Here is a 14,982-nt window from a genome sequence, read left to right as displayed (position 1 = left end):
AAGAGAGAACCTCTTCTAGGATGGGATGACCCATCCTAGAAGGATCCCGTGTTTGAGTGTTAGATAAGAAAAAAAAAGAAAAATTAGAAGCCAAACCTACTAAATAAATGATGAAGGTTAATGTTAGGACCTAACCTATATGGTTTTAAAAATTATTAAGCAAGCAAATAAGGGGGGACATCCAATACATGTGGACCTACTTTTTGCTTGTATGTTAATATGATGTACATGGTAACGTACATCATATGAACAATATATATATAAGACCTAAAGTTATAAAAAAATAATATAATAGAGAAAAGGTAGGAAATAAAAAAAAACAAAGAAAAAGAAAAAGGGAAAACAAATAGTAGGAAAAGGAAGGAAGGGTTGAGATCTTCTTAGAAGGTAGAGGGGTGGAACATTATAAAAGGGCTGGGAGGGGTTCACGCCCCCCCCCCCACCTATTTGCCCTAATTTTGATTTTTTCCCCTCTTTTTCTCTCCCTCCTTCTCTCTCTCTTTTTCCTTTTTTTTTTCTTTTCTTTCTTCTTCTTCTTTCTTTCTGAGATACCACTTTGAATCAGGGTTGAGCAAAGGGCTCCGACCATGTTGTCGAACTGGTCGATGTTCGAATTCACCATTTTTGCAAAAGATGTAGGGGGTTTTGTTCTTTGCTTGTAGATTGAAACTCATATGCACAAGTATATTATGAGACTGAATAGGTGAAACCATACATCAACCCTTCTGTACGAAGAATCGATGTTGGTTCTACCATATTGAACATATGGACCAAAAACCACTTCTATGACCCGATTCAAATACAGATAGATTATGAAAATTATACAATCTTTGTGTTGCATATATATTGTATTTTCATATCAGAATCAATATGTATACATATACATACATGTGAGGGGTGTTGTTCTCTAGGATAGATGCTACAAAAATGAAAAAATAATGGTTTTGATGTGTTATAGCCTTATTCAAGCAAAATCAAGCATAGTTGATTGGTCCAAAACCAGACGCACGAGGGGTTTTGAATGAAGCCTTTCATGGATTAGTTTTGACAAATGAAAGAAGGGACTGATCAGAGCCTGTGGGCAGGGCCAGTTCAGTCCCTAGAAATTAAAAATATATTGGTATATTATGTTAGCTTGATTAAATGCAAAAAGTGAAAGATTAGGTAAATCAAGCTTGATTGATGGGTTAAATGGGTCGCACAAGAGTCCACAAACTGGTCCACTCATGGACTAGACCACAGGGGAGGTCGAGTCGGTTCAGTTTATAACAAAAACTTTTTAAAATAACATGTTCAAGACACTAAAATGTAATTTACCAAAAAATGTTTTTGAGGAAATCTTTGTTAGGATAGCGGGTTATTTATACGGTTAAATGGTTGTGGTTGTGTGATCGATGTGTAAGTAATCCTATGTTGTTAACACATGAATTTTATTTAGTCATGAATGATTTTCTCTGCATGAAAAACAAAAAAAATGAATTTGGTTTCTATGTTAGTAGCCACCTGAATGCACTTTATACGCATATATGTATAACCGACCCGACATACGTCTGGTAAATGGTTCATATCTCCCTCGTTCAGAGGAGTTTTTATAAACAATTTACATCGTTGAAAAGCTGACAAAATTTTGCATAATCTTTAAAAAATTTGAGTTTTTTTCTCAGAATGTGCATAGAACAGTGACAATCAGAACTGAAAAGTACAAGCAAGTTCTAAACTGACTGTATCTCACTTGTCTAGAGGAATTTTTATGAGTGGTTTACAGCATTGGAAAATCGATGAAATTTTTTATATTCTGTGAAAAACTGAGCTTTGTTCTCAGACTGTGCACTATACTGCGACAGTCAGAACAACAGGTCAGTTTGGGCCCCCAACGAGTCTTGAACCGGCTATGGTTCGGAACAACAATACAGACAATGCATGAAAGGTTTTCGAATCATGATTCTAAGGATTCAGTGAACCTATAATTACAATTCCAATACTGAATTTATACAGGTATTAAGTGCCCAAATGGAGGCATGAACTGAAAAGGGCATTCTCTGCACGTATATGCTTTGTTGCATACTGTGATTGAAATAAATGAAATGTGCATTGAATACTATGTGATTGTGTATTGATGCATCTGATTATGTATAGTCAATGCTTATTGGTGGTTGTATATTTAAATTGGAATGCTAAAATTCGTAATTGTGGCATGACTATTCATTGGCATTGCAATTCTGCATCCATGAGCTCGGATGGGGGCCTTGAATCTTAAATTAGATTCATTTTGTGCATGGATAGACTGATGAAATTAACAAATTAAAAAGATAATCAAGCTACACTAAATCTATTAGGCTTACAATGAGAGTGTAAGTGATACTTTTGGCTTCGTGGGTATTGTTTTGAGCACAGAAGGTTACTCCTCTTCAGTCACAAAGATAGAGGAAGCCTCCATATTAGTCACAGGGTGGATGATTATGAAACTCACGTGTGAAAGTCTGATACATCAAGATAGAGGTGTTGAAAGCTATCTCTCGATTATAGTCGTTCTTCACCCGAGACTAGTAAAAGGTGTCCGACCAGGATAAAGCCACAAATTATATGAATACACTTCTTATGATACGACCCTGATCCAAGTATTACATGTGCAGTACCCACAGAGATAAGAAGTGATAACCTAAATTTGTTTGTGTATTAGGATAGAAATGACATGCATCACTTACAAAAAAAATTATTTAAAGTTAATTAAGTCAGTCATGTATAAATGATTTCTTGTTCTGCAATGGTAAGTTCATGCATATTTATCTGTTCATGCATAATATTTCAATTGTTTATGAATGCTAATCTTTTGATGCATTGCAATGTTATGTATGTTTGAATTGATAATTGTCAACATGCCTATGCGAGTTGTCGGGATATTATCTTGTATATTGTTTTTGGTTTGCATATATTGAATAGTATTTCTTATCAGGCTTTCACGAGTTTGACATGTTTTATGGGGTTTTAGGTGAAGTATGATGTACAACTGTGTAGTGAATGCAAAATGCTTGAACAACGGCGAGAGCTAGTCTTTTCTTTTTTTTAAAATAGTTTTAAAAAATAATTATTGTTATTTTGGATTGAAAATATTCTAATATGAATTTTAAATTACTGAAACTGAATTTAATTTTAATAGTGAATGTTATTCACATTTTAATTCAGTTAAGATGATTGATCGTACTATAATCTATCTAGAATATTTAACCCAAAGAAAAAGATTTTTTCTGTTGTTTAAAAATAAAGATTCTTTAAAAATTTTGGGTTAAAATTTTGAAGTGTTGCACTTATACTTTAAATATAACTTAAAACCTTAAATTCATTTTAACAATTTATCTTGTTATTTTACATACACCCATATATATATATATATCAAAGAGAGGTGAGAACGTCCCACCCTCTCGCGTCTTATGTTAAATTTTTTGTCCAAATAGATCTCCTAAACTATTCGGATTTAATTGGTTATATTTGGATCCATAGATACATCAAATATCATCGGAACCGGATCCATTGCTACTATATCCAAATCCCGACTAACACCACTAAATTTTCAACTCAAGTATTCAAAATTGATTTTTATTTAAAATTCTACCCTTATCCCTAAACCATACACAAATACAATAAATTTGTCAATGAATTTAACGGTTGACTTACTATAATTTACCGAAAGACGCACCCTCATCCTTGCTACTCCGAAAAAGTGGATGACCAAATTGGGTCCTCAGGTATAAAGCTCTTGGGCTTATGGTCATGCCTGTCTTTCCCAATCTAAGCAAGCTATTGAATATGATTTTGGGCCTCGGTGGCGTCTGTTCGAAGACCCACTAACCCTAGCTATGGTGGCGTTGTTTCAAACAGCAACAAGCACCAAAAGATTATGGTAGAGAGAGAGAGCTTGGTGGGAAGGGCAAAAATATCTCACAAAACCATGAAATATTTTTTGGCCTTCCATGAAACATTTTTTTTGGTCTTCCTGTCAATAACCTGCCAATGAAATAAGAAACAGAAGCCTCACGGATTCGTTAATGGAAGGAATCTAAAAGCCTGCCCTTTTGTTACTTTACAATAATAACTGATATTGACCGTCGGATTTGAATAAGATCAACGGACAAAAATTGGGGGACACCAGGTCATATATTTTTTGGTGCACAACATCCAATTTCTCGGGCTCCGATCAGGTCATGCTGAACATGAGCGTTTTTGCTCATGCCGACATCGTGGCCGTCTGTTTGCATTTTGGATGAATGCCACGTGGTATTGTTGACTTTTGAGCTTTTTAAAATGCAAATCGGATGGCCACGATGTCAGCATGAGCAAAAACGCTCATGTTCAGCATGACCTGATCCGCTTCCCAATTTCTCATAGTTATAATACATATTATAATATATATAACTGGCTTATACGAGTCGAGTCGAGTCGAGTCGACAAGAGCTTGTGATGTTTATGCTCGGGTCATTTACCTAAATGATCTGACTTGCAGCTCGGCTGGCAGAGCTCAATTTTTGAGCTGAGACGAGCTTCTCATAAGCCGAGCTGAGTCGAACGGTGAGCCGCTTGTCTTCGTTTCCTTACCTTCTCACAGACACCTAATTGCACTTGGTTTTTCTTTAATGCCTTTTGGAGATGTGTTGGTATGTGAAAGTTTAACTCTTCATGTAGAAAAGATCCTAGGACGGTAGGGTACTGGTGCTATGCAAAATATAATATGAAGGTTTGCTTTAGGGTTTGTGTTGCCTGGCTTGTGCGTGAGAGATGCGGAGTAGGGATGGCAGTGGACCGGAGGAAAATGGGTCCCTGCCCCACCCTACCCCGCCTCACTTCGTTTGGACCGAGGATGAAGGTAGGGATGGAGGTTAAAATTAAAAACCCTGCGGGAATGGACTTATGCTTTCTTTAGCCCTGCCCCATCTCCATCGCGATCCGTTTTGTCCCCAATCCTTCTTCAAAGACGACAATGGACCGAGGGGAAATGGGGTCCCACACCGCCTTGCCCCGTTTGGACTGAGGATGGAGGACATGAAACCAGGATGAAGATGGGGAGGGAGGTTAAAATCAAACCCCGTGCAGATATGGAGGCGAAGATGGAAAGCAAAATTTTGAAACATAGCGAATTTCGAAACAGAATTTTGAACCAGGATGAATTTGAGAGTGGTTTTCCTGTCCTACATTAAAGGTAAAATTGCATTACATGCTGGACCTCTTTCATTTCAGTCATTATGCCTGGGAGATTGATGGTAGATGATTGATTGTAGCCTCACTGGCGGAGCCAGGGGTGGGCATGGGTGGGCGGTCGCCCACCCCAGAATTAGAAATAGGAAAAAAAAAAATTCTTCTGACGATGTTAAAGAAAGAATATGCATCCATGTGTGTTTTCTTCTGACGATGGTAGTGCTAATCTTTTTCTTTAATTTTTTTACCTTATTGAACTGTGTAAAAACTGCAGAAGAGACGGGTTATTAGTTTGTGAGAGTTGGAAGTTCTCTCTTGTGAATATTCAACTAAGATCTGTATGTTTTTCCCCAGCTTCTTCTTTTGTCATTTGTTCTTTGTGAAACCGTGTAACCTACGTTTATGGAGAACCCGGCTCTACTCATCCCTGTATCATCCTTTGTGGTCATAACTTCCTCTGGGATCTCATTGGTACTAAGTTGTTTTGATCAATCTGGCCCTATCGATGGGTTCAACACGGTTGATTTAATAGAAATCAATCTTTTGATAGTGTTCTTTAACAAAAAAAAAAACCCATGTTTTTATCAATGGTTATTGATTTTTGAATCAGCAAAAAGTCCTGCACATAAGTCAGATTCTGTCTATTCAAATGCTGATCTTCACTAAATGGATGATGTAGATCACATACAAGGGTCCAATTTGATGAAAATAACTTGCATTCGGTGAGGTCCTAATCACAGGAATGGCTATATGGATGACTGAAACCTAAATCAGGTTATGGGTGCCATGCAAAACACTATGCTTGCTTCACTAAATGGAGGAAAAGAGGGATTGAAAGTGTGTTGTAGCCTCACCACAGGCAGGCTGATGCCATGAAGGCCCTCAGAATGATGAAACCAGATGTTTCCATCAACTTGATGGCTATCGCCTTCTCCGGCCAGGGAGGCCGCTTCTAGAAGAGCATGTTAGATCTATCACGCATAACCAAATTTTCTTCTGATAATGGGTGGGTAAAAAAATTCTGGCTCTGCCATTGGTCCAAATAAATGGATCGTCCTTCAAGACCATAGCATTGTACCAGGGACTCGAAGCCAGACCACCCAACGAAAAACTTCTGGCTCCACTATTGTAGGTACTGTTTATGTAGATTTTGTAACTCAAAAAAATGCAGGGGAAGTAATGGGGAGGTTTGCTTTTTCTTGCACACAATCGTTTCTGTATCTTTACGATGACTTATCCTGCAGAGAGAAGTGAGCGTGATACCCAACACGTGGGTTTGCATTGATCATCAGGCACATGTAACTTTCTTGTTGATGAGAAGGAAGCACATGGTATTATTGGTCTGGAAGTCGGTCCTCCCCCGACTTTATTGCGCAAGTGGATGGATGGACTTGGAAAATAAGTCGTTTGTCCTTTAAACGATAAATTAACAAAAAAGAGGAATCAAATCATGCACTATAAACTAATATGAGGGGGCAAAGCTGTGTCCTTCCTTCACGGCTTTGACTCTTAGCGGTGGCGTCCTTTGTTAGTCATTTTTAAAGTATCCAAGGGTAGTTTAGGAATTGAACTCGGATGCACCTTTTTGGTTTGTTGTATTTTGTTTTGGCCATTTTCTTTTTTTTTTCCCGACTTCGCTTTCAACGTTTCCTAATCCTTCGATGTTTTTTTTCTATTCTTTTTTATTTTTTGTCTCTTTTCACCCGCAGTCGATTCGGCAGGGTCTTTTGAGCTTCTGTTAGTGACAACTTCGGGGCGCTTAAATGCGGAATCCCTCCCTCCTGCAGGAGAGAGAAAGGGATGGTTTCCCCAAAGACGCATACTGGTTAGTGGTTACACAGCCAAAGTCCCAACTCTATTCATCCTCACCCCCCCTCCAAATCCGAAGCTCCTTTCTCCATCCCTTCCTTTCCAGATTCCTCCTCCTCCGCTGATCCCCTCTTCCGAATTCCGGCCTGCGTGTCTGTGAACGAGTTCCTTCTTCGAGTCGGAACCGTTTCGGGCGACGGTTCTAGCCGGAATTTTTTTGTTTCCGGCGAGATTTAGCCGTGGGAGAGATCATAAGCTGCGGGAGCGCCTCTGAACCATAGTTTCCATAGAACCATCGGCGAAAGATCAATCTGAGGAAGATCTGTCGCCGTATGACGGAAGGCCCAGCCTTTTTTTTTTTTAATTTCTAATTTTCTTCCTCATTGGAACTATTATTTGACGAATTTTTAGAAATCCCGTCGGGAAATTAATCCTAACGCAGGTGAAGTGTGTTATCTTGCTTGATTTTGGTTCTGATTTGAGATCATTCGACGTTAGGCTCTTCCTGCGGTTCTTGCTGGGGTTTATTGATCTAAATCATGGGAGAAACCGTAAGAAGAGCCTTAATTTGAGAGGTAAAACAGGCGGAATTCAGATTTTGAGTTGAGAAAGTCTAGCAGCAAAGTAGATTAGGACGTCCAGATGGCGCGAATGGGAGCGGATTGGAGGAATTCGATGTCGATTCCCATAATCGGATTAACCTGCATACTAGCGTCCGTCTTCGTTGCGGCTGAGAGAAACCTGATGCTGCATGACCCGAAGACCGCTGCGAGTGCAGAGACGGAGAAGGATTATCTGCTGAAGGTCATAAATTTCCTATGGCAGCCCGACGTGACAGCGTATGAGCATGTTTGGCCGGTGAGTTCTCCTCTTCCTCGTGTGAAACCCAGACTTTTCTCGATGTTTTGTGAGATCTGGTTTGCAATCAAGTGAAAATGCTGTGAATTTGTTCTTCCTTTTGGTTCTGTTTTGCTTGTAGACATCGTTCTTAGGATTCTACCACCTGATTCATCATTTTTTATTTTTGTGATTTTCCTGAAGATACGGTTTTGGGGTATTATTTTATTCATGATCTATGTGGCGATTGTGCCTTGAGGTTTATCTGAAGATCTGAATCTTGAGGCTTTAGAATATGCAAAGGAAGGGATGTTTTCTCATTGATGTGTTTTTCTTTTTCTGGAGAAAAATCTCTGCTCAGTTTACGTGCGCTGTAACCAATGGTTCTACTTTCGCGTCAGTTTTTGTTTTATTCGATTTTCTTCCCTCTGGGAGTGAACAGCGAGAGGACCTGAAATTACTGATGTTTTTACTTTTCCGTTCTCAGGCTATGAAATTTGGCTGGAAGATAGTTGTGGGTACCATAATTGGATTCTTCGGAGCAGCATTTGGGAGTGTAGGAGGAGTTGGTGGGGGAGGGATATTCGTTCCCATGCTGACCCTTATAATTGGGTTTGATGCAAAGTCATCTACAGCCATTTCGAAATGTAAGAACACAATTTCCCGCTTCTCAGAAATAAAGCAACCTTAATCGTTTCTAGTCTAGTTAATGCAGATAACATCGTCACTGTATGCACACCATGGTCATGAGCTGATTGGGCTTATTCTTGTCTAATGTCATAAAGCTAAAATGTACCTTCACCACGGATCTGCTTTTTCTGGTAGAACTGTTGATCATTCTTAAAGTGTAACATTGTGCCCAGGTTAAAGATTCTTCTTCGCAATCGGATCCGACGATTTCAATGGAGACAATAAATTTGCATTCATCCTGCCATGTGAAGTTATTGGATGATAAGAAAGATGACAATTACCACTCCCTGTTTCCTCTCCATCATGTTCTGTTTATAGTGCTATTCACTTCTTCCTTAAGATCCATTATGTTGCCAAAGATCCCCCATTAGGAAAAGAACCAAAAATTCGACCTTTTGCAACTGAACTCGTGGAATAGCTTATGTTTATGGTTTTTCTTGTCCAGGTATGATCATGGGTGCAGCAGGGTCCACTGTTTATTACAATTTAAAGCTAAGGCATCCTACACTACCATTGCCAATTATTGATTATGACCTGGCTCTACTTTTCCAACCTATGCTTATGCTGGGAATCAGTATCGGTGTTGCTTTCAATGTCATTTTTGCCGACTGGATGGTAACTGTACTGCTGATTATCCTCTTCCTAGGTAATTCTTTTTCTCATATATGCATGATCATGCTTTTCAAAGTTTTATACTTACTGAATGGACAATTGTTTTTCTTCAATCAGGTACATCAACAAAGGCCTTTTTCAAAGGCGTTGAAACATGGAAGAAAGAGACCATAATTAAAAAGGTTTAACTTTCATTTGCTCAAAAAAACAGTTATCAAGTACTTAGTGGGCTTTCAAGGTTTGTCAACTGTCTGAATGCACTACTTTTCTATTTCAGGCTACCAAAGCTGCTAAAGAAAATGGTAAGTTGGTCAGGCTCTTCTATGAGGGTAATACATTTTCAAAAGCAAGCAATGATTTCATTCTTCCATTCCATGGATCCTAGGACAGACTATGTAAAATGGGAAACCTTCATTTTAGGGTGATGCCAGAATGGGGAAACTCTGTTTTAGTATCTCAGATGACTCATGACACCTCTAGCATGTATTCACTGCTCATGCTTCCCAGCAATTCATATTCATTATCTCAATTCTTTTTGTGGGTTTCAGGAATTGAGGAAGTGGAGTATAAACCTCTTCCTGGTGGCCCAAGTAATGGTGTAAAAACAGAGGGCAAAGAACTTGGAGATGCAGAAGTGAGCTCTAATTAGCTTCATCTCTTTTCTAGATGTCAGCGATACTCACAGTTTCTGACCTTTGTCCATCTAGGTTCCTGTCCTAGAGAATGTCTACTGGAAGGAGCTTTTCCTTCTCATCTTTGTATGGGTTGCATTCCTTGGTCTTCAGATTGCGAAGGTTGGTTATTTAATTGGAGCCATTGAAATTCTGCTACCTACACATATAAAACCAATGTTTTTTCTATGGGGTCTTTATCCCTAACCTTGCTGATTCTTCAAATATGTTTCATGTCCAGAATTATACAGCAACGTGCTCAACACTGTACTGGGTTCTAAACCTACTTCAGGTTACGCCTCTAGTACTTGCGGTGTTGAATTATTTCAGTTCTTATTTGAATGGCTGGAGGGTAATCATGCACATTGATGTCCTCAGATCCCTGTCTCTCTTGGGGTGTCAGTCTTTGAAGCTGTTAGCTTATACAAAGGGAGGAGAACCATAGCATCCAAGGGTGAAGCAGGGACGAACTGGAAGATCCATCAGCTGGTCCTCTACTGTTGTTGTGGCATACTAGCTGGTATGGTTGGTGGCCTGCTTGGTCTAGGAGGAGGCTTTATCTTAGGTCCTCTGTTCTTGGAGCTGGGCATACCACCTCAGGTACCATACAACATTTTTGTTTTTCGTGTAGTGGTACTGTTAAGGTCTAGCTTTTCCAACCAAATAAGCATGTTCCTGAGAGGTAATTTACACGTGTAGCATGCTCCTGCCACTTAGTCCCAATGACCAAAGTAAACCTTAATCTGTCAAGGGATCACTCTATTGAACATGTTAGCTAATCTATGTAACATGGGTACTTCTACCAGCCCCTCGTACCCGTGTTGTTCCTGTATCAGTACTTAGGTACTTCGGGTGTGGGTCAACTGAGTTTTGTACGCGACTCAACCCAATTTATCCATTTAATGATCTAATGAACATATAGATAACACTCGGGATCAAAATGGACCAATGTTAGCTATATATGTTTTGCTTATTAAGTGTTAATTAATTGTACATCTTTAACATGTTTTAAACCTTTAGTTTGTAGTCATAGTTTACAACACTACAACTCCATTGTAGAGCATTATGTAAAATATAATATACTCATGCATTTTTCTATATGTGTGTGTGTGTGTGTGTGTCCATAGTCCTGTACCCATCCTTTTAGAAATTCCTGTCATACCCTTGGTAACCCCATCACACCCCATACCCACACTTGTACTTTATGTGGCATTACAGCCATCTTTATATGACTTTCTTTGCAAACACGTGCTTGTGTGCATTGCGTTTCTGCATTGATGCATGTGTTTCTGTTTTTCTTATTCATGAAAATGTAGTGTGCTCTTTTCATTTACCTTCAACGTGGGTCATCACTCTCTGTCACAGGTTTCAAGCGCTACAGCCACTTTTGCCATGACTTTCTCCTCATCCATGTCTGTTGTAGAATACTACCTCCTAAAACGATTCCCTGTTCCATATGGTACGAACTGCAAGCCTTCTTACATTGTTCTGAGAGTTGTTGAAAGTTGGCCTGACTGAAGAATTCTCTGTTGTGTGGCAGCGCTATATTTCATTGCTGTGGCCACAATAGCTGCGTTTGTGGGGCAACATGTTGTGAGGAAATTGATTATTATTTTGGGGAGAGCATCCCTGATTATCTTCATTCTGGCATCCACAATTTTTATTAGTGCAATCTCACTAGGTAAGAAGTCAAGGCCCTCTTATATGGGATGATTGCATACACCACCTCACAGAGGCGGTTTACAGCCTACTAGACGGATCAGCATCATGCAGAATGTCATAAATGTTTTGTTTCCTTGTTTTGTGTGTTTAGAGTTCTCTAGAGTCACGTGACATGGAATTTATTTCTGCAGGTGGAGTCGGTATATCAAACATGATCCAGAAAATTGAAAAGCACGAGTACATGGGATTTGATAACTTGTGCTCCTACAGTGCTTAACAGAGAGAAGAATGGAAGAGAAATGAAAAGATTGCCTCTGTAATCTTCACTAAATTGCTGCTCTCTTCATCGCTGGATTTTCCATATCGAATTCTTGGTTACTTGGTTGGAAAATGGTGAAATTAGTTATGACCATTGTTTTCTAAATTTTTATATTGACTTTTTAAACTTCAATCATTGCTCCCAAACTCAAGGTAAAGGACTTGTTGGTTCGTTTTGTCATATTGCCACCAATTTTGATTGAAAATAAGGATGGGTAAATTCCACTCTTTCCTTGGCTGGCTATATTTTCTGAGGTATATTTCCATTTCGTTTTCGGTTTCATCAAGTAGCAAATGAGGGTGGTGGTTGATTTCGAGAGAACATGATCTACAGCCGAGGGCGGTAAAACGGTTGTTTGGTTCATGGAATGAAACCCAAATTTTTTATTCGATCCATCCACATCCTGTGACGTAAAAAGAAACAGACGGATGATCTTCCCGCACTCTCATTATTCAAAGCACCGGGCAACTTTGAATTCTCTCATGAAAGTCGCTTTTTATAATTAATTGTTCAATGAGGTGATATTGCTAGACATTGACCGTTTTCCAGCACTCCTGCTTTTTGTGATAACAGCTTCTTTCTATTCTATTGGTCAGTTAATCACATGCATGGCTGATCTTAGCACGCAGACGTAGTCCTTTTGTTTGAGAGTATGCATTGACTTTGATACCTTTAAAACAAAAAAGTGACTTTGGCATTTATGGAATGTGAATTGCCTAATTCGATATAGCGCAATTTTTTCACCGTCCATTGCTTCATCCCACAAGGACCATGTGGACGGCGAGGATGCCAAATAACTTTCTGCTCTCCTAATTTTGAGTGAATGACGTCCGGTGTTTGTTAACAATCAGTGTCCAAGCATCGTAACTGGGGGCAGGCGCCTGCAGGATTCGAACGAGGGACCCCTTGGATAGGCAACCCTACTTTCAGCTGGTAAATTAGAAATGAGCAAATCGATCCCTAAGAGTTTATTGTCCTGCTTTTAAATGTTGCTTCAACATTTACTGGCTAGGATTTCCCTGAACAACTTTTGATAGACTTACAGCATCCACCAGGTCGTGAACGTGCATTTTGCATGCCAAAGTTATGAGATCATTGATATGGATCAACCTTGGATGTTGAGACCCCTGCACGCCTCAATGCAAAGTCATATATACACCGTTGGAGGATCCATTTACCTAAGTCACATGGATCAACAGCTGTTTTGACTTCTATTACCCTGATCCACCCGTACACACCGTAAGGGTACGGTAGCTTTGTTTCAGGCAATAATTGGGACTTGATTTTTTATACGAAAAACGACGGAACCCAACCACGAAAATTGGCCAATTCAAGAAGCAGCGATAAATATTAAGAAAGTTTTTGAATAGCCACTTCTCCCATTCTTTTTATTTTTTTGATGGCTTTGCCCTTATGATGCACAAATAATAGCATCTTCATCGAATCAGAACATTGTTTACTCTCCCTCTCTCTCTCTCCAGCTTTTTAGGCAAGGATTTGGGATCTTGATTAGCTCCACTAAGATGGCGTGTTGATTGGAATTCTAGGCTGCTCTACTAGAGTAAGACGCAAGATTCATAGAATCCCCAACTTAGAAATGCAACATCAAAATGATTCATCTCTCTCTCTCTCTCTCTCTCTCTCTCTCTCTATATATATATATATATATATATATATATATATATAAGTGGTAGCTGCTCAACCCTTAGGTGCGCTGCTACCAGTGAAAGCGTTTTGGCCATCCATCGTGGCCCTGATGGACAGTCAACGCAAAAAAAGGCAGAAAACTCACTAAAAAGCGAGTTTTCTTGCTTTGTAGTCTTTGACAGCTCTTTTAGTCCCAGTTCTGCTGGGACCTTTAGTGGTGCTCAAAAGTGTCATAAAAACACTTTTTAAAAAGACCGTCTGTGCCCTTTAAGTGTTTTACCAACACTTCCTAAAAAAGCAAAAAAAAAACACTATTTTTCAGTGTTCACATTTTTTGCACAGGCCATCCATCAAGGCCGCGATGGATGGCCAATATGATTGTGCTGGTAGTTGCACACCTAAGTGTTGCACAGCTCTCTCTCTCTCTCTCTCTCTCTCTCTCTCTCTCTCTCTCTCTCTCTCTCTCTCTCTATATATATATATATATATATATATATTCTATTTTTTTAAATATGAAATAGAATACATACGTAAATACTACATAGTATTAAGTTTTTTTTTGGGTTCTAGACTTTTTTGGATCCAAACCGGATCCAAATAGGACTCGATTTGAACTTGCATTCTTGAGAGGAAAAGTAGAGGTGGGTGGGGCCTAACCTAAGTGAATTACTTTGCGAAAATTTCCTCATGTGCAAACTTAAGAGGTTTATGCATAAGTCTAAGTTTTCATACGTGAACATGGGAATATCATCATGTTGAGTTTATAGTGAGTTGGATGCTCATGCACATGAATGTTCAAAAATGATAATTCAATTGCCTTATGACAACTACTACGTTTTTGCATATACTTATGATCAATGTGATACGACATTCACATGAAATTAACTTGTTTTGCCTATACATATGTATATAATCAATGCAATATGACATTGTTCATGGAATCAATATGTTTATACATATGTTTACGACAGATGCAATATGATATTGCACATGGAAAGGTCATACTTGTCTATGCTCATACTTGTGATAAATGCATTGCACATGGAATCAACATATTTATACACATGTTTATGATAAATGCAAGATGACATTGCATATGGAACAATCATATTTGTCTATGCTCATGCTCGTGATGATTTCAATATGATATTGCTCATGGAAAAATCATGTTTACCTATGCTCATACTTGTGATAAACGCAATTTGACATAATACATGGAATAACTATACTTATCCTTGACACAAATGCAATATGTCGTAACATGTATAGGGAATGTTTATGTTAGTGTTGAGTGCCTTATGACAACAACTAATCATGTATATGCAAAATGCAAATTTGCCTATGAAATTCTAAGGTCATGTGAAAAATACAAAAGAAATTCATATGACATGAAGGCTATAATTGACTCATAGAAATTGCATAAGCTCATAAAAGCATATGATAATGATGTTCATGTTTTTAACATAAATTTTTGTCTCACAAATTGGCTATAAAGCCTACACATAAATGATATACATAGCATGATGTAGAGATACATCTATTTGTATT

General features: G+C 38.7%; 1 protein-coding gene across 1 annotated transcript; it reads left to right on the top strand.

Annotated features, from left to right (window-relative positions):
- Window positions 1–6,912: 6,912 nt before the first annotated feature.
- Window positions 6,913–12,014, top strand: LOC149820407 (sulfite exporter TauE/SafE family protein 3-like). The gene is made up of 12 exons (XM_089983615.1): window positions 6,913–7,854; window positions 8,321–8,480; window positions 8,969–9,169; window positions 9,253–9,317; window positions 9,413–9,437; window positions 9,684–9,769; window positions 9,843–9,929; window positions 10,048–10,098; window positions 10,185–10,406; window positions 11,172–11,265; window positions 11,347–11,487; window positions 11,660–12,014. The coding sequence occupies exons 1-12, from the start codon at window positions 7,639–7,641 to the stop codon at window positions 11,743–11,745; spliced, it is 1,434 nt and encodes a 477-aa protein (XP_089839741.1). The 5' UTR covers window positions 6,913–7,638; the 3' UTR covers window positions 11,746–12,014.
- The last annotated feature ends 2,968 nt before the right edge of the window (window positions 12,015–14,982 follow it).

This window comes from Nuphar pumila, chromosome 12 (genome assembly GCF_984573655.1).
Source record: "Nuphar pumila chromosome 12, dmNupPumi1.hap1.1, whole genome shotgun sequence".
Taxonomy (NCBI): domain Eukaryota; kingdom Viridiplantae; phylum Streptophyta; class Magnoliopsida; order Nymphaeales; family Nymphaeaceae; genus Nuphar; species Nuphar pumila.
Note: the sequence above shows the minus strand (reverse complement) of the source record. Positions and strands in the feature narration are given on the sequence as shown.

Coding starts and splice junctions, on each gene's coding strand:
- LOC149820407 (XM_089983615.1), top strand. CDS start 7,639: ATGGCGCGAATGGGAGCGGATTGGAGGAATTCGATGTCGATTCCCATA. Junction 7,855..8,320: donor CGTATGAGCATGTTTGGCCG/GTGAGTTCTCCT, acceptor TTCCGTTCTCAG/GCTATGAAATTTGGCTGGAA. Junction 9,318..9,412: donor AAGAGACCATAATTAAAAAG/GTTTAACTTTCA, acceptor TTTCTATTTCAG/GCTACCAAAGCTGCTAAAGA.